The sequence below is a fragment of the Caretta caretta genome, chromosome 5 (genome assembly GCF_965140235.1).
Source record: "Caretta caretta isolate rCarCar2 chromosome 5, rCarCar1.hap1, whole genome shotgun sequence".
NCBI lineage: Eukaryota > Metazoa > Chordata > Testudines > Cheloniidae > Caretta > Caretta caretta.
The window spans coordinates 45,645,717-45,664,339 of record NC_134210.1 but is presented as its reverse complement, the minus strand read 5'-3'; the positions used below and the strand labels follow the sequence as shown (position 1 = coordinate 45,664,339).

Here is an 18,623-nt window from a genome sequence, read left to right as displayed (position 1 = left end):
CATAGTAGTGGTTGCATACTCTGACGTAGAATGTTAAGCAATATCAACTTTAAATGTTCAGTGTTTGGCTGAACACTTAGCTGTACATTAGAATTAGGCTTAGCCAAGCATATCTTTGGATTAATAAGTTATCAAAGCAAATGAAAAAGCCTAAGAGATTTCACAAGGCTGCAGATTGGCTTTACAAATAATGATAACGTCTGGAAAGCAATTGTGAGGAAAGCTGTATATAATGACAATTGACAACACAACCAAAAGGATGCCAATCACACTATAAAATATAAGGAAAGTTATTAAATGTGCAAACTTCATCAATATGCTCTAATGCCAAGTTTTCAGAAAATGGGTGCCTGAAGTTTGACATGTAAGTGGTCTGATTGCCAAAATGCTGAGCACCCAGCAGCTCCCACTGCCTTCAAAACTTCTGAGAATGATGACAAGGGAAGTCTGGAACTTGACAGCCAGGGGAAAAGATTCTGGAGCATATCAGAGATCCAAAGGTGCCAGGAAGAGCTGGTCAGAAGTTTTCCGATAAAACAGAGTTCTACTGGAAAATAACGATTTGTAGAACACCCAACAGGTTTCATGGAAACATCTCGGGTCCAGTGAACTTTTGGCAAATCAAAGGCAGGATTCCAGCAGAAGGGTTTCCTGCCACTTGCCTGGGCAATAATGACAATTTCCCAAGAATGACAGTCTCGCTCAGCAGCTGTTGGGGTCAGGGGAGCATATTTAGTTTCAGAAATACAATACTATGTCAGTGTTTCTGAAATGAATTTTTTGGGAAGTTCCAGTTAGCAGGAAATTTTGATAAATTTGGTTTTAGCCCAATTCAGACCATATTCAAATTTTGAAATAGCAGTATTTCCCATAAACTGGAAATCCCATGTTTCATCCAGTTCTAGTGCCAGGCTGCAATGTGTTTGATTAAGAAAGAGTAAAACCATTTTGAAGCAGAACTGGATGAGCTGGAAAAGCACAGAATGGAAGGGAAGAAAACATGGTATCCTCTAAGGAAGACAGTGAGAGATAAAGGGAGGAAGAACAGGATGACAGGGAGGGACAGAACTTGTCAGAGGCCTGAAAAACCCTTCATTCCCAGTGTTCTTGATACTCGACATAAGATAAAACATGCACAAGGTTATAAAGTTATGTGTGTTTACTTACTCATAGACGACTTTAAGGTCAGAAGGGACCATTGTGATCATCTAGTCTGACCTCCTGCTCACTGCATGCCACAGAACCTCACCCACCCACTCCTGAAATAGACCCCTAACCTCTGGCTGAGTTACTGAAGTCCTCAAATCATGGTTTAAAGACTTCAAGTTATAGAGAATTCACCATTTATACTAGTTTAAACCTGCAAGTGATCCATGCCCCATGCTGCATAGCAAGGAAAAAAACCCTCAAGGTCTCTGCCAATCTGACTTGGGTGAAAATTTCTTCCCGACCCCAAATATGGTGATCAGTTAGACCACTTGTTCTCAACCAGGGGTACGTGTACCCCTGGGGGTACATAGAGGTCTTCCAGGGGGGTACATCAACTTTTTTTAAAATTTGCCTAGTTTTACAACAGGCTACATAAAAAACATTAGTGAAGTTAGTGCAAACTAAAATTTCATACAGACAAAATGAGAAAGTAAGCAATTTTTCAGTAATAGTGTGCTGTGACACTTTTGTATTTTTATGTCTGATTTTGTAAGCAAGTAGTTTTTAAGTGAGGTGAAACTTGGGGGTATGCAAGGCAAATCCAACTCCTGTACAGTAGTCTGGAAGAGCTGAGAACCACTGAGTTAGACCCACCAGGCAGATACCTGGGAAAAAATTCGCTGACACTCAGAGCTCTCCTGACTTAGTGTTTCCATCTCCGGCCATTGGGGATTTTTGCTGTTGGGCCACATGCTATTGTAGGCAGTCCCATCACTCCATACACAATTACACTGAAAACTATGTTAAAAGAACGTTGTTACGGTTGCAAAGTCAAGTGCTCAAAAGATAGAAAATACCAGTATCAATGTTGTCTGTGGAACCTTAAATATGATACAGTCTCTAATTAAATGATCAGAAACTTTTTTTTTTACTGGTCCCATCTTATTCAGCACACAGTGTGCATAGACTAAGACCTCCAGGAAGTGTAGAGATACCACAATTCCTGTACGCTGTAGATGCAGTCTTTGGTTTCCCATGTCACACCTCCTGCTGGGGCAGAAACAAAGCCTCCCAGGACAGGAGAGTCATAGGCTGCAGCTATGCAGATCAATAGGAAATTTGTTACCTCCTTGCTGTGCATAGTCCTGTTCATAATATAGCGTTTGCCTTGGCACTGGTGTGCTCATCAGTGAGATACTACACACAAGATGGATGGAGCTCTATTAATGAGCAGCTTCAATATTTTTTCTCATTGTTCAAAGTGTGGCCATTGGCTTTCTTTACTACATGAATTCAAACCCTGCTCTAAATACAGAATTAATTACCTCATTGGTTTTTCTGTTGTGGTCATCGTTATAGTATCTGAGTGCTTCACACACATTAATTAACCTATCTTCCCAACACCACTGTGAAGAGGAGGTATGGTATTATCTCCCTTTTACAGATGGAGATCTGATGCACAGTCTGACTAAGGCAAAAAAATTAACAATTTTGTGTCCAATCTGAGCTATCTAGGACCTGATTTTGCAGAATACTTGGCATTGTATAGAACTTCATATATTCAAGCACAGCTCCCATTTACCTCAGTGCAGATGTGGGAGCTCAGCACTTCTGCAAATCAAGCTCCAGGTTTTCAAGCTGGGCTACCAGAAAATGAGGAACATACAAATAGTGACCAGGTCTAAGAAGTTTGGCTTAAGTGACTTGCTCAGCATCACACAGGAATTCTATGGCAGAGGCAGGGACAGAATCCAGTTCCCCAGGACAGCACTAAGTGTTCTTATTTATGCGACTATCCTTTCTTTTCCTGCAATCCCCTGCTTCATTCATTTCAGTTTCCAACTTCTGCAACAAATGAGGCTGGAGTCCTACCAAAAACAGTCCCATTTACTATACAACTCTGATTCACCCCCAGAGCAGGTCCACAGTCCTCTACAGTATAGCAGGCAGTAATGGCATTAAAGATTATTACAGTGCATGTGCACAAGGGGGCCTAACAGCAGTTGGAAGAACCACCTTAATTCTGGCATATCCAAACTTTTGAGTGCTTGACTTTGCAACCTTAATAATGTTCTTTTAATGCAGTTTTCTTGTATATACTTGCATAGGATTTTTTAAAAATAGAAAAAACAGAAATTCCATCATGTGGCATCATATGACATCCACCTCAGCCATCAGCGGGGTTGGAACCTTTTAGATCCACCACACAAACCTCTGCTGCTTAAGCGAAGGGAGTAATTGATAGCAATATCATTTGTCATCCTCTGTGCGGACAAGCACTAGAGGGGGATGAAACATACACTTTACCACTGGTCTTCACAGATATTTGCTGACAGCAGAGGAATTTGCTGACAGCGGACTCAGGAATCTTGAATTCCATTCCAAGCTCTGTAGCGGACACAGACACTGCTGCCTATTTTCATCAAGCTTGACCCCTCCTGCCCCATCCCCTCTAACTTGTTCCTTGTCTCTTTCTCACCCTTGGCTCCTTCTCCCAGTTCCATTCTCCTTGCTCATTCAATCCCAATCTTCACTCCTCAGGCTTCTCATCTCAGTCACAGGGTATGTCTACACTAAGGAATAAGGTCGAATTTATAGAAGTCGGTTTTTTAGAAATCGGTTTTATATATACGAGTGTGTGTGTCCCCACAGAAAATGCTCTAAGTGCATTAAGTGCATTAACTCGGCGGAGTGCTTCCACAGTACCGAGGCTAGAGTCGACTTCCGGAGCGTTGCACTGTGGGTAGCTATCCCACAGTTCCCGCAGTCTCCGCTGCCCATTGGAATTCTGGGTTGAGATCCCAATGCCTGATGGGGCTAAAACATTGTCGCGGGTGGTTCTGGGTACATATCGTCAGGCCCCCGTTCCCTCCCTCCGTCCGTGAAAGCAAGGGCAGACAATCATTTCGCGCCTTTTTTCCTGAGTTACCTGTGCAGACGCCATACCACGGCAAGCATGGAGCCCGCTCAGATAACCGTCACCCTATGTCTCCTGGGTGCTGGCAGATGTGGTACGGCTTTGCTGCACAGTAGCAGCAACCCATTGCCTTCTGGCAGCAGACGGTGCAATACGATTGGTAGTCATCCTCGTCGTGTCCGAGGTGCTCCTGGCCACGTCGGCTGGGAGCGCCTGGGCAGACATGGGCGCAGGGACTAAATTTGGAGTGACTTGACCAGGTCATTCTCTTTAGTCCTGCAGTCAGCCCAACTGAACCGTCTTATGGTGAGCGGGCAGGCGATACGGACTGCTAGCAGTCGTACTGTACCATCTTCTGCCAGGCAGGCAAGAGATGAGGATTGCTAGCAGTCGTATTGTACCATCTTATGCCAGGCAGGCAAGAGATGAAGATGGCTAGCAGTCGTACTGTACCATCTTCTGCCGAGCAGCCATGAGATGTGGATGGCATGCAGTCCTTCTGCACCGTCTGCTGCCAGCCAAAGATGTAAAAGATAGATGGAGTGGGTCAGAATAAGAAATAGACCAGATTTGTTTTGTACTCATTTGCCTCCTCCCCTGTCTAGGGGACTCATTCCTCTAGGTCACACTGCAGTCACTCACAGAGAAGGTGCAGCGAGGTAAATCTAGCCATGTATAAATCAGAGGCCAGGCTAACCTCCTTGTTCCAATAAGAACGATAACTTAGGTGCACCATTTCTTATTGGAACCCTCCGTGCAGTCCTGCCTGAAATACTCCTTGATGTACAGGCACCCCCTTTGTTGATTTTAGCTCCCTGAAGCCAACCCTGTAAGCCGTGTCGTCAGTCGCCCCTCCCTCCATCAGAGCAATGGCAGACAATCGTTCCGCGCCTTTTTTCTGTGCGGACGCCATACCAAGGCAAGCATGGAGGCCGCTCAGCTCACTTTGGCAATTAGGAGCACATTAAACACCACACGCATTATCCAGCAGTATATGCAGCACCAGAACCTGGCAACGCGATACCGGGCGAGGAGGCGACGTCTGCGCTGTCACGTGAGTGATCAGGACATGGACACAGATTTCTCTGAAAGCATGGGCCCTGACAATGCATGCATCATGGTGCTAATGGGTCAGGTTCATGCTGTGGAACGCCGATTCTGGGCTCGGGAAACAAGCACAGACTGTTGGGACCGCATAGTGTTGCAGGTCTGGGACGATTCCCAGTGGCTGCGAAACTTTCGCATGCGTAGGGGCACTTTCATGGAACTTTGTGACTTGCTTTCCCCTGCCCTGAAGCGCATGAATACCAAGATGAGAGCAGCCCTCACAGTTGAGAAGCGAGTGGCGATAGCCCTGTGGAAGCTTGCAACGCCAGACAGCTACCGGTCAGTTGGGAATCAATTTGGAGTGGGCAAATCTACTGTGGGGGCTGCTGTGATGCAAGTAGCCCACGCAATCAAAGATCTGCTGATATCAAGGGTAGTGACCCTGGGAAATGTGCAGGTCATAGTGGATGGCTTTGCTGCAATGGGATTCCCTAACTGTGGTGGGGCTATAGACGGAACCCATATCCCTATCTTGGCACCGGAGCACCAAGCCGCCGAGTACATAAACCGCAAGGGGTACTTTTCGATAGTGCTGCAAGCTCTGGTGGATCACAAGGGACGTTTCACCAACATCAACGTGGGATGGCCGGGAAAGGTGCATGATGCTCGCATCTTCAGGAACTCTGGTCTGTTTCAAAAGCTGCAGGAAGGGACTTTATTCCCAGACCAGAAAATAACTGTTGGGGATGTTGAAATGCCTATATGTATCCTTGGGGACCCAGCCTACCCTTTAATGCCATGGCTCATGAAGCCGTACACAGGCAGCCTGGACAGTAGTCAGGAGCTGTTCAACTACAGGCTGAGCAAGTGCAGAATGGTGGTAGAATGTGCATTTGGACGTTTAAAGGCGCGCTGGCGCAGTTTACTGACTCGCTTAGACCTCAGCGAAACCAATATTCCCACTGTTATTACTGCTTGCTGTGTGCTCCACAATATCTGTGAGAGTAAGGGGGAGACGTTTATGGTGGGGTGGGAGGTTGAGGCAAATCGCCTGGCTGGTGGTTATGCGCAGCCAGACACCAGGGCGGTTAGAAGAGCACAGGAGGGCGCGGTACGCATCAGAGAAGCTTTGAAAACCAGTTTCATGACTGGCCAGGCTACGTTGTGAAAGTTCTGTTTGTTTCTCCTTGATGAAACCCCCCGCCCCTTGGTTCACTCTACTTCCCTGTAAGCTAACCACCCGCCCCTCCTCCCTTCAATCACCGCTTGCAGAGGCAATAAAGTCATTGTTGCTTCACATTCATGCATTCGTTATTCATTCATCACACAAATAGGGAGATGACTACCAAGGTAGCCCAGGAGGGGTGGTGGAGGAGGGAAGGAAAATGCCACACAGCACTTTAAGCACAGCACTTTAAAAGTTTACAACTTTAAAATTTATTGAATGCCAGCCTTCTTTTTTTTGGGCAATCCTCTGTGGTGGAGTGGCTGGTTGGCCGGAGGCCCCCCCACCGCGTTCTTGGGCGTCTGGGTGTGGAGGCTATGGAACTTGGGGAGGAGGGCGGTTGGTTACAGAGGGGCTGCAGTGGCAGTCTGTGCTCCAGCTGCCTTTGCTGCAGCTCAACCATACACTGGAGCATACTGGTTTGGTCCTGCAGCAGCCTCAGCATTGAATCCTGCCTCCTCTCATCACGCTGCCGCCACCTTTGAGCTTCAGCCCTGTCTTCAGCCCGCCACTTACTCTCTTCAGCCCGCCACCTCTCCTCCCGGTCATTTTGTGCTTTCCTGCACTCTGACATTATTTGCCTCCACGCATTCGTGTGTGCTCTGTCAGTGTGGGAGGACAGCATGAGCCCGGAGAACATTTCATCGCGAGTGCGTTTTTTTTTCTTTCTAAGCTTCACTAGCCTCTGGGAAGGAGAAGATCCTGTGATCATTGAAACACATGCAGCTGGTGGAGAAAAAAAAAGGGACAGCGGTATTTAAAAAGACACATTTTATAAAACAGTGGCTACACTCTTTCAGGGTAAACCTTGCTGTTAACATTACATACATAGCACATGTGCTTTCGTTACAAGGTCGCATTTTGCCTCCTACCACCGCCTGACTAACCCCTCAACCTCCCCCCCTCCCTGTGGCCAACAGCGGGGAACATTTCTGTTTAGCCACAGGCAAACAGCCCAGCAGGAATGGGCTCCTCTGAGTGTCCCCTGAAGAAAAGCACTCTGTTTCAACCAGGTGACCATGAATTATATCTCACTCTCCTGAGGATAACACAGAGAGATAAAGAACGGATGTTGTTTGAATGCCAGCAACCATACACTGCAATGCTTTGTTCTACAGTGATTCCCGAGTACGTGTTACTGGCCTGGAGTGGTAAAGTGTCCTACCATGAAGGACGCAATAAGGCTGCCCTCCCCAGAAACCTTTTGCAAAGGCTTTAGGACTACATCTAGGAGAACCGCAAATGCCAGGGCAAAGTAATCCTTTCACATGCTTGCTTTTAAACCATGTATAGTATTTTAAAAGGTACACTCACCAGAGGTCCCTTCTCCGCCTGCTGGGTCCAGGAGGCAGCCTTGGGTGGGTTCGGGGGGTACTGGCTCCAGGTCTAGGGTGAGAAACAGTTCCTGGCTGTCGGGAAAACCGGTTTCTCCGCTTGCTTGCTGTGAGCTATCTACAACCTCCTCCTCATCATCATCTTCTTCGTCCCCAAAACCTGCTTCCGTATTGCCTCCATCTCCATTGAAGGAGTCAAACAACACGGCTGGGGTAGTGGTGGCTGAACCCCCTAAAATGGCATGCAGCTCATCATAGAAGCGGCATGTTTGGGGCTCTGACCCAGAGCGGCTGTTCGCCTCTCTGGTTTTCTGGTAGGCTTGCCTCAGCTCCTTCAGTTTCACGCGGCACTGCTTCGGGTCCCTGTTATGGCCTCTGTCCTTCATGCCCTGGGAGATTTTGACAAAGGTTTTGGCATTTCGAAAACTGGAACGGAGTTCTGATAGCACGGATTCCTCTCCCCAACCAGCAATCAGATCCCGTACCTCCCGTTCAGTCCATGCTGGAGCTCTTTTGCGATTCTGGGACTCCATCATGGTCACCTGTGCTGATGAGCTCTGCACGGTCACCTGCAGCTTGCCACGCTGGCCAAACAGGAAATGAGATTCAAAAGTTCGCGGTTCTTTTCCTGTCTACCTGGCCAGTGCATCTGAGTTGAGAGTGCTGTCCAGAGCGGTCATAATGGAGCACTCTGGGATAGCTCCCGGAGGCCAATACGATCGAATTGTGTCCACAGTACCCCAAATTCGAGCCGGCAACATTGATTTAAGCGCTAATCCACTTGTCAGGGGTGGAGTAAGGAAATCGATTTTAAGAGCCCTTTAAGTCAAAATAAAGGGCTTCATTGTGTGGACGGGTGCAGGTTTAAATCCATTTAACGCTGCTAAATTCGACCTAAAGTCCTAGTGTAGACCAGGGCACAGTCTCCTTGCACAGCCAGTCCTACTTTTCCCCTCTGGGCTCATTGTCTGAGCCTCAATCTCCCTGCCACTCCCAGTCTCTCTCCACACCCTGTCCCTCTTCCTCCCTCCTGCCCCAACACCTTGTTCACAGTCTCCTTACCTAGTCAATGCCAACTCCCCTGTTCCTGGCTCCTCATCCTATCTGCCTCTCCCCCCACCTCCACTGACTTCCAGTCTTCCATCCCAAGTTTCTCATACAATCTCAGTCTCCAACTCCACCTTCTCCTTGTCCCAGTGCCTTTGCCAAGCCAGTCCCAGTTCTTCATTCACACTCCATCTCCATGTCAGATCTGTCTCTCCTTCCCCCATCCCCTTTGCCCCCCATTGCCCCTAGTCCGTTTTCCTGTCCAGACAGTCCCAGTCTTCTCTCCCTCCCGCCTGCCCCGTGCCACTTGCTCCTGCAATATCGGTGCTCCCCACAGCCAACTCACTGGCTTACACACCCAGTCAGCTGACTATATAGCACCCAGGCCCAGTCTCTTTGCCCAAAAAGCCCCAGCCTCCCCTTCCCACCCTCTGACTCCCAGTTGCAGCCTCCCTTCTTCCTCACCTTCAGCTCCCAGTCTCCATCTCCTTGCCCAACCAGTACCAGTCTCTCCTGTTCAGCTCCTCCTCAGTTTCTCCCTCACTTTCTCCCTCACTGCAGTCCCAATCTCACCAGAGTCCTTATTCCCATTTACTTCTCTCCCTCCCTCTTGGTTCAGCTTTTGTCCCCTTCTGTATGTGAATCAGAGAGCTTCCTCCTTCACGTGGCCTGGGGGGTTGTGGGGACTCACTCCCTTCTCCCAGTGCTGATGCCTGGCCTAGGATGACCATATGTCACCGCACAGGGCTGGTCCAAGCCCTGCCCCCCCCCCCCCCCCCCACGGGGCTGGCATAAGCCCTCCCCCCCTGCACACTGCCGGACTGAGCACTTGCTTGAGGCCCATCCCCCGATGGGCTGGGATTGCTAGTTGCTGAAACCCTACCTGCCCCGTGCTGGAGCCCTGCCTCCCCTCCCTGCAAGAGGCTGGCATCCCTGCTCACCTCCTCCAAACCACACCCCCCTTTTTTGGCAAAAGTGGGTATTTGTCTGTTTGCTCTTGTCAACTGGTCACGTGGGCAAGAGCAAACAGGACGAATACCCACTTTTGCCAAAAGAGTTGGGACGGTCGGGACAGGGCTTAAAAAGGGGACTGTCCAGGCCAAAACGGGCATATGGTCACCCTAGCCTGGAGCAGCTGGAAGCAGTCCTTCTGAGTCCCCATAGCCTTAGGCTGATGCATATGCAGTCTGGTCAACACTAGGATCTGTGAGAGGTTCAGGCACACTCTGAGGATGAAATCTTTGGAGATTTTACCTGTTAAACTCTGCTACGTCTCTTTTTCAAAGGCTTATAACTTGGCCAAATTTGGGTGGATTTTCACAGGCAAAAGGCACATCCCTGACACAGAGGCCACTCCCTGCCAAATTTAAAGTTTCTTCTCCAAAGCATGGGGGCACTAGAACTGTTCAAAGAAAAGGTCTCAAGAATTTAACATGGTCAAAACAATTTATTTTTTCCTAGCCTCGTTCTTTGAAATGGCTGAACAGTTTTGGCAGAAATTTAAAAAAAAAAAAAAATCAACCTGAAACAGCCACCAGGCATGGAAAATTTCAGCCCAAAGATTAACGTTTGGCAAAGTTAGAAGCAACCGAACGAACACAGGATCTTATAATGGCAAGTATAGGGCAATCATACTAAAAATTGCAGTGTTACTACCCACATATAATAAGGAGAGTTTTTTACATACAGCTTAATATTGAATAAGTAATATTAATACAGTGAAGGTTAGAAGTTACATACAGAGGAAAATAAATACAAATCATTTTAACTTAATATTTCTGGAGCATAAAAATATATTGTTAAAAAGGGGACATTTAACCTACCAGTCAAATAAACAGTAAAAATCCTCCCCTTCCAAGATATGGGAGTGCAATTTCACATCTGAGGGCAACACAGAGTAAGATAAAACTGAAAGGATCAGTATTATCTTATTTGCTGCACCCCTATAGGTCTCTGAGGAAAGATATAATGGAGAGCAGCCAGCCCTTCACTCCCTGCCACACCCCCATCTGATCATTCCAGCTTGTTTCCCAAGGAGCACCCATGTGGGGTTCCATAATTTTAAGGAGAGGGGACAATACTGCAGAGGTAGCATTTTATCCCTTCCACCCACCCCAACCCAGACCACCAGATTGTCTTGTAAAAGCTAATGGGATAGTCTGACCCGTAGTATTTTGTTGGAGACACACAGGACAAAGAGAGAGAGAAGAAATGTTATTAATGTTTTTGTTCCATACAAATAATAAATAATAATAATGTCTAGTCAGGGATAATTGAAAGGTATTTCTTCCACTAAGCACTCAGTTTCCACAATGTTATTGAGAAGCAAGAGCCCATTAAAAAAAATCAGGACAGCCTGATACCAAATCATGGGTTTTATGGGTTCACCAGGAACTAGAGAGTTACTAGAAAACATATTGCACATGTTACTACAAGACAAATAGTAGAGTACTACTGCTTAGTCTGAGTTTCTTGATCTTATACCAGTTAGTTTTTAAACTTTAAAAGGTATCAAAGTATTTTTTAATTCTTACCTGCTGTATTCACAATTCTGTTTGTTCTAATTATTCCATTTGGAGTTTCAACTTCCCAGGTCCCGTCTGATCTAGGGCTCAGATTTGTCACTTGGACTGGGTAATTTAACAGGGCACCATATTTCCTGGCTCCTGCAGCCAAGGCCATAGTGAGAGAATAGGGATCAATATGACCATCTCCGGGGTTATACAGGCCAGCTAAAACCTAAGTGGACCACACAAGATTAATTCAAATTAAATTTGCTGCTTTCATTGCATCTCATATTAAACTGAATTTCTTGAGTCAACTGAAAAAAATTTTAAAAGCATATTATATTATCAAGACTTCAGCGGGCTAACTTAATTGTCCTATGGAAGTGTGATTCTCCAGCATCAGAATCTATCTGTGATCATAGAGATAGAGGCCAAGGCTGAAGATTTCAGAAAGAAACCCAAATGAACAGAATGTGTTAAATGTCTTCCAAAAATCTCATAAAGGGTTTCAGACAATTCAACATAAGTAGTAACATTCAGAAGGTTTAGATCATTTGCACATTTTAAAATGAGTATGATCATTTCTCATCCCATGAAAATCTATGATAGCTGTTAAAACATTTACCACATTTTAAAAATTAAAATAATGGCCCTGATAACCCCCTCTCATGGGAAAACCAGCGAGAGGGAGTTAATGGGAGGAAATCTTCTCAAATTTCACCTCATGGAGTTCCCTTGAATTGTTCCACTAGAAAAATGATTTTGCTTCTACAGAATGGGCTGCAGTTCTTGCTCACAAGTCCAGTGAATTCCTAGGATCTATGCAAATCCCAAGGTACCTGAAGGGAGCCATCCACACAGAAGCCCTATGCCTCCACTCTGGCTCTTGGTCTCCAGTATCAATCTCATATCCTACTCCATGACAGCACTGCTTCATTATGAGTAGGCTTGGGAGGATTAGATTTTTTATCAGTAAATGTTAGTAAACACGGATTTCACCATACACATACAAACCAATGAAAAAATATTTCCACTTATGATAACAGAAACGTACAGATGGCAAAGAAAGAAAAGTGCTGCTTGAGAACTTATTAAAATTTGATTTAAGGATATTTACTTTGTATATCTTGACATGTGATGTTGACAATTTGTGTTTTCAGTTATAAAGCTGTCACTTTTTAAATCTCAGTGTCTGTTGTCAGCTACCCCTAACTGTCAGATGCCCCCAACTGTCTGATGCGTCCCAATTTCCTGCAACTGTGAAAATTTAAATTGATAAAAATAAAAATTGTTTAAAAATAAACATTTATATTACCCAGCAAAATTATAAAAAAGTAAAAATCAAATTCTGCCAAGCCTAATTCTGAGCTACTAAACAAGGGGGTTTAGAATAGAAACAATATGCCAACCTTAACCTTCATATTTGCCTTTGCTGAGCTTTCTCCTAGAATACCTGGATCTGAGTCTTGGCTCTGTGTCCTGAACAGGCTCTGTGTTTTTCTTTCTTCCCGAATTTACTCTCCCACGCAATAGAAACTCCCCCAGAGGATCCTGTTAATGTTGCCTTAATAGAATCACATGGGGAGGTGGCTCATTCTCATTTACACTAAGTCCCTTTACACTGCTTGAGCTGAAAGCCTTTATACTAAGGGCCTTAGTGCACAAGAGAATCAGGCCCTGGATTTACAGTATGTCTTTGAAAGTCCAACATTTAACTGCAAGGAAAGTTGTTTTCACAAAATGTTATTCTTTACCTTCTCCATGTTCAATATGGGAAACAGCTCTTGTATTCTCTCAGGCCCAATAAGATACTGCTCTGTTGGATGCCAACCAGCTCGCGTCATTTGGTACTTGAATTCATCCACTCTAGTAGGGGTGGAAGCAATTCTGATGCTGCCTGGCTGATGAAACCCCACAGCCTAAAACACGGATAGCAAAAATAAATGAATGAGTTATCATTAGGACTTTGTCTCATCCCTGTCTAAATGCCTGATCCTACACCAGTGAAGTCAATGGGAGTTTTGCCATTGACTTTGGTGACCACAAGCCCTAAATCCCCTTGAAGGATCAGGCCCCAAATGTAGAACTGGGGGGAGTAAGGAACAATTTGTAACCACATAAAAGCCTAACTAAGCTGAGCGAGCATATTACTTAAATGTACACTACCTTCAAAATAAGCTGTAAAAAAAAAAAAGAAAAAAAAAGATTCTCTGTATCGTATTTCATTATTCTCTGTTAATTTTGAACCTCTAAGATTGGATTAATGAGCCAACTTTGTGGGCTTTATTCCACCTATTTATGCATTTTCAAAAATAGATCAGATAAATTTAAAAGTAAATGTTTAGTATCTTATACAAATATAATCTCAGTATCAGTATTATGAGCTGGGTAAACTTTTCTGAAACCAGAGGATGTAACCACTGTCCTTCATTTAAGATAGTTGTAAGAAACCATTAATCTCCTTTATGAAACAATTCACATCAAACAATTCACATGTCACCAGCCAAATTAAAGGCATGTGCAAGGCAAATGTGGGCAAAGGGGTTTCACTGGCTTCTGTTTTGTGAAGGTTTGCATGTCTCAGAGAGAAACTAGAAAACCCAGAGAAAATGAGAGAAAAGGCAGCAAGGAAGAACCAGAGACTGCTTGAATAAGCAATGGGAACATTGTGAAAAGCCCAGAAAGAGTTTTTGCACTGTGTGCTGGCTGAAGAGAGCTTGGCTAGAGCTGTGAGCAGAGAAACTGTCTCCTGTGGCTGATTCCTACAGTGTTCAAAGAAACAGGACTTTGATGCAGTCCTGTTTATTTGCTAACAGTGTACAAAGATACCTGACTCCATCATCAATTTCTTCTCCTAACAGAACCAACCCACAGGGCCCTAAATTTGGCTAACTAGTTGAGTCAAAAGGGATAAGAATCAGCATTTTAAACATTGACAATATTACAAAATAAACAATAAAAAGTTAACTGACCACACATCTTTACTGAAAAAATAAAGATATTTTAATGAAGTATAATTAATTAAACCCAGTTATAAAGTGCCTGTTCACATTACTGACTGTGGCCCGATCACCCCCACCCCACATCACAAAGATTTCTTCTTCTAATTGTTCTGTTGGGAAATGGAGCTAACCCCCTTGCAAACAGGCTGAGCGACTACTGGGATGCCATGGCAATCCACATGGCGACTCTGTGACCCTGCAATGGTTATCCTCTCCATTCTGTTGCAGCAAGGCTCCATTGGAGCTGCACCACTAAAGATTACTGAGCTGGTGACTAACTGAGGAATCCTCCCACTCTAAGGGGTATCTCCACTGCATAGAAGGGGCTGCAGAAAGTTAATAAAACTTGGAGTGATATTAGCTTTCATGACGAATCTCTGAGGGACCAGTGGAGGCACAATGCATGTCTCTCCTGCCCCACACTCAACCTGCCCACTGCCCAGCTCCTCCATATATAGATGACTCCTGTATCAACTGAGTGCCTTCCACAGAATACAGGGCAAGGTGGGTGGGTGCTGTTGCAGAGGTGATTGACCCTTCTTTCTGTGCATGAGAGGTGTGATTCATGTGTGAAGGACCCTCACTTTGCACAGGTTATGGGTGCATGATAGGGCCTCGTAAGTGTAAAGGACTCACTGTCATTTACCAATTTCTGCAAAATTAGAGAATAACCAACTAAACAGAAATAAAAAGGAAGTCTATTATACGACGGAACATGCTTTTGTCATTTATTTTGTCAAGTGTAGTTTAAACTAGGGCTGTCAATGATTAAAATAATTAATCGCACTGTTAATAATAGAATACTGTGTATTTAAATATTTTGGATGTTTTCTACATTTTAAAATATATTGATTTCAATTGCAACACAGAATACAAAGTGTACAGTGCTCACTTTATATTATTTTTATTACAAATATTTGCACTGTAAAAAAAGAAAAGAAATTGTTTTTTTCAATTCACCTAATACAAGTACTGTAATGCAATCTCTTTATCATGAAAGTTGAACTTACAAATGTAGAATTATGTACAAAAAAATAACTGCACTCCAAAAAAAAACAATGTAAAACTTTAGAGTCTACAAGTCTACTCTGTCCTACTTCTTGTTCAGCCAAACGCTCAGACAAACAAGTTTGTTTACATTTGCAGGAGATAATGCTGCCCGCTTCTTGTTTACAATGTCACCAGAGAGTGACAACAGGCATTCGCATGGCACTGTTGTAGCTGGCGTCGCAAGATATTTACGTGCCAGATGCGCTAAAGATTCAGAGGTCCCTTCATGCTTTAACCACCATTCCATAGGATGATGACGGGTTTTGCTCAATAACGATCCAAAGCAATGAGGATCAATGCATGTGCATTTTCATCATCTGATTCAGATGCCACCAGCACAAGGTTGATTTCCTTTTTCGGGTGTTCGGGTTCTTTAGCTTCCGTATCGGAGTGTGGCTCTTTTAAGACTTCTGAAAGCATGCTCCACACCTCATCCCGTTCAGATTTTGGAAGGCACTTCAAATTCTTAAACCTTGGGTCAAGTGCTGTAGCTGTCTTTAGAAATCTCACATTGGTACCTTCTTTGTGTTTTGTTAAATCTGCAGTGAAAGTGTTCTTAAAATGAAGAACATTTGCTGTGTCCAAGACTGCTATAACGTGAGCTATATGGCAGAATGTGGGTAAAACAGAGCAGAAGACATACAATTCTTCCCTGAGGAGTTCAGTCACAAATTTAATTAACGCATTATGTTTTTAAGGAGTGTCATCAACAGGAAGCATGTCCTCTGGTGATAGTGATCGAAGCATGAAGAGGTATACAAATGTTTAGCATATTCGGCACATAAATACCTTGCAACACCAGCTACAAAAGGGCCTGTCCTCACTTTCAGGTGACATTGTAAACAAGAAGCAGACAGCATTACCTCCTATAAATATAAAAAAACTTGTTTGTCTGAGCAATTGGCTAAACAAGAAGAAGAAATGAGTGGACTCATAGATTCTAAAGTATTAAATTGTTTTATTTTTGAATGCAGTTATAGAACAAAAAAAATTCTACATTTCTAAGTTTCACTGTCATTATAAAGCTATTGCACTACAGTACTTGTATGAGGTGAATTGAAAAATACTATTTCTTTTATTTATCGTTTTTACAGTGCAAATATTTGTAATAAAAATAATAATATAAAGTGAGAACTGTACACTTTGTATTCTGTGTTGTAATTGAAATCAATATATTGGAAAATGTAGAAAAACATCCAAAAATATTTAATAAATGTCAATTGGTATTCTATTATTGTTTAATAGTGGATTAAAACTGTGATTCATCACCATTAATTTTTTAATCACAATTAATTTTTTTTAGTTAATGGCGTGAGTTAAGTATGATTAACTGACAGCCTTAGTTTAAACTATTTGTGCTTTAATACCTCCCGGTATATGAGTGCATGTACTACATTAGATCTAGTAATAGCAGAATTCACTCTGGCATTCTGATAACATCTTTAATCTTGCTGAAAAGTAGGATAAGGCCACAGGGTTTTTTGTGAGAATTATCAAATTGGCAGATTAGCAAAGTGAGAGAGAATCACTGTGTTTGTTGCAGCGTCAAACATGAAGGAGGGAAAATGTTGGCTGGAGAAAATGATATAGTCACCAAAGCGAAGCACAGCTCTGAAATGGATACGATGAACTACAGCAATCTTCTCAATTACAGACAGCATTAAATCATTTAAATTAAAACCAGGAATGCCTAATTGTCAGATTGCTCATTCCTGAATGCTGTTTTAACTCAAATAGAAAGATGATACTGCAGTCTCTTTGCCTGCTTGGTTTCTCAGTTATAAGTGTTTTAATTTTGAAATCTGTTTTCTATTTAAGAGTTAGAAGGATTGTGGGGGAGCATCTACAGTACTCTGGAGTTAAATGCTAGAAAATGAATGTAGGATAGACATACAAATAGTAAACTACATTCAGATAAAGTGAGCCCTTGTGGTATGAGAGCTCCCTTTATATGCATGTGCGCGCACACACACACACACACAATTTATCCATTCTAAATCTTCCCATAGTTTTTTTTAGCATGACTAATATTGATTTGAATTAACATTTTTAAAGTGTTTAATTCACCTGCCCAGTCTCCTCCTCCAATTTTTCATAGAGTTTGATGCTGTAGTAATGGATTTTCTTCAGATTTATTCCAGGATGAAAGTAAGTTGTTAACCCAGCCTTGAATAAGAAACAAAAAACAACATATGAGTATTTCTGGAAATGCATTGTTTTCTCTCCCCCTTTCTAGGCAGCTTTTTTTCCAGATGTTATTCAAAAGGAACTGTCAGGAAAAGCAACACATGGCTGTACAAAGAAAAGCAACACATGGCTGGAGCCAACAGTTCTTTTTATTTAATTAATTTATTTATAAAAAAATTGTTTCGTAGTTTACCAGCACTCTCCTTCCATGCACAGATGTTTTTCCAACTGTCTTCTCTCATCAGTCAAGTCACAATATTTCCATGGTACTTGCTCTCTACTATAGTTTCATTCCTTGCTTAAACTATTCATTTTTCTACATAAATCTTTTGGATGAGACATAAAACTGAGTTCCCAACTAGCTGTGGTTTCTAAAACTCCTATAGTTCTTTCATATAGGCTACAGTACATGGGCCTTGCCAAAATATACTGCTGCTGGAGATGTGGGTCCCCCGGAGCCACACTGGCTCATATTTTGGGACAATCCCAAATCCTTTTGGTTAGAATAAGGCAAGAGGATTAATATAATAATGGATCCCTCCTGAAAAATTACTTCTCAGAACTGTGTTTTGGGACATATTCCATCATCTTAGAAACTTTCCAACTCACAGAGCAGAGCTTGCAGCCAAATGACTTACACTGCTTACGTGGAAGAGCAGACTGCCTCCAGGAACAGAAACTTGGCACAAGAAGCTAGCTGACCTAGCAGCTAAAAAACAGCTAATGTTTAAGAGAAGAGGGACGTCAGACACATTTGATAAGATTTGATCTAACTTTTTAGAAACCTTTGATTAATGTCTGCCAGCTGGAAACTGAGATGTTGCTCTTCTTTCCTATCCCTACCACTTTTTGTCCTTTTTCTTGCTTCCCTTCCTTCACTTTTTTGTTCTTTTGTCTGTTCTCTTATTTTTGGAAGGAAAAAAATCAATAAAATATAAACAAATAATAAAAAAGATCATGGAGTTTTCAAGAGGAGGGATATAAACACTGGTATCCTGGCTGAATCCTAATACAGGTGATTACATCCTGTCTCCCTAAAAGTCCTCTTATAATTTTTTCAAGAATGCGGACAGTTTCACTTTACACTTTCCAAATAAGCACATACGTAAAACTACTTTTAGTTTTGACATTTTTCAGTTTGCCATCTCTAGTTACTTT

General features: G+C 43.3%; 2 protein-coding genes across 3 annotated transcripts in view; both read right to left on the bottom strand.

Annotated features, from left to right (window-relative positions):
* Positions 1-18,623, bottom strand: part of DMGDH (dimethylglycine dehydrogenase) — a 75,270-nt gene that overhangs the window by 39,112 nt on the left and 17,535 nt on the right. For both annotated transcript variants that reach the window (XM_048849674.2, XM_048849673.2), the window contains exons 3-5: positions 17,346-17,444; positions 12,981-13,145; positions 11,254-11,458 (exon numbers count right to left, since the gene is read on the bottom strand). In XM_048849674.2, the coding sequence (XP_048705631.2) occupies positions 11,254-11,458; positions 12,981-13,145; positions 17,346-17,444 (469 nt within the window). The remainder of the gene's footprint in view (positions 1-11,253; positions 11,459-12,980; positions 13,146-17,345; positions 17,445-18,623) is intronic.
* Positions 6,200-8,706, bottom strand: LOC142072129 (uncharacterized). The gene is made up of 2 exons (XM_075128513.1): positions 7,653-8,706; positions 6,200-7,064 (listed from the first exon to the last, which is right to left on the bottom strand). The coding sequence occupies exons 1-2, from the start codon at positions 8,206-8,208 to the stop codon at positions 6,544-6,546; spliced, it is 1,077 nt and encodes a 358-aa protein (XP_074984614.1). The 5' UTR covers positions 8,209-8,706; the 3' UTR covers positions 6,200-6,543.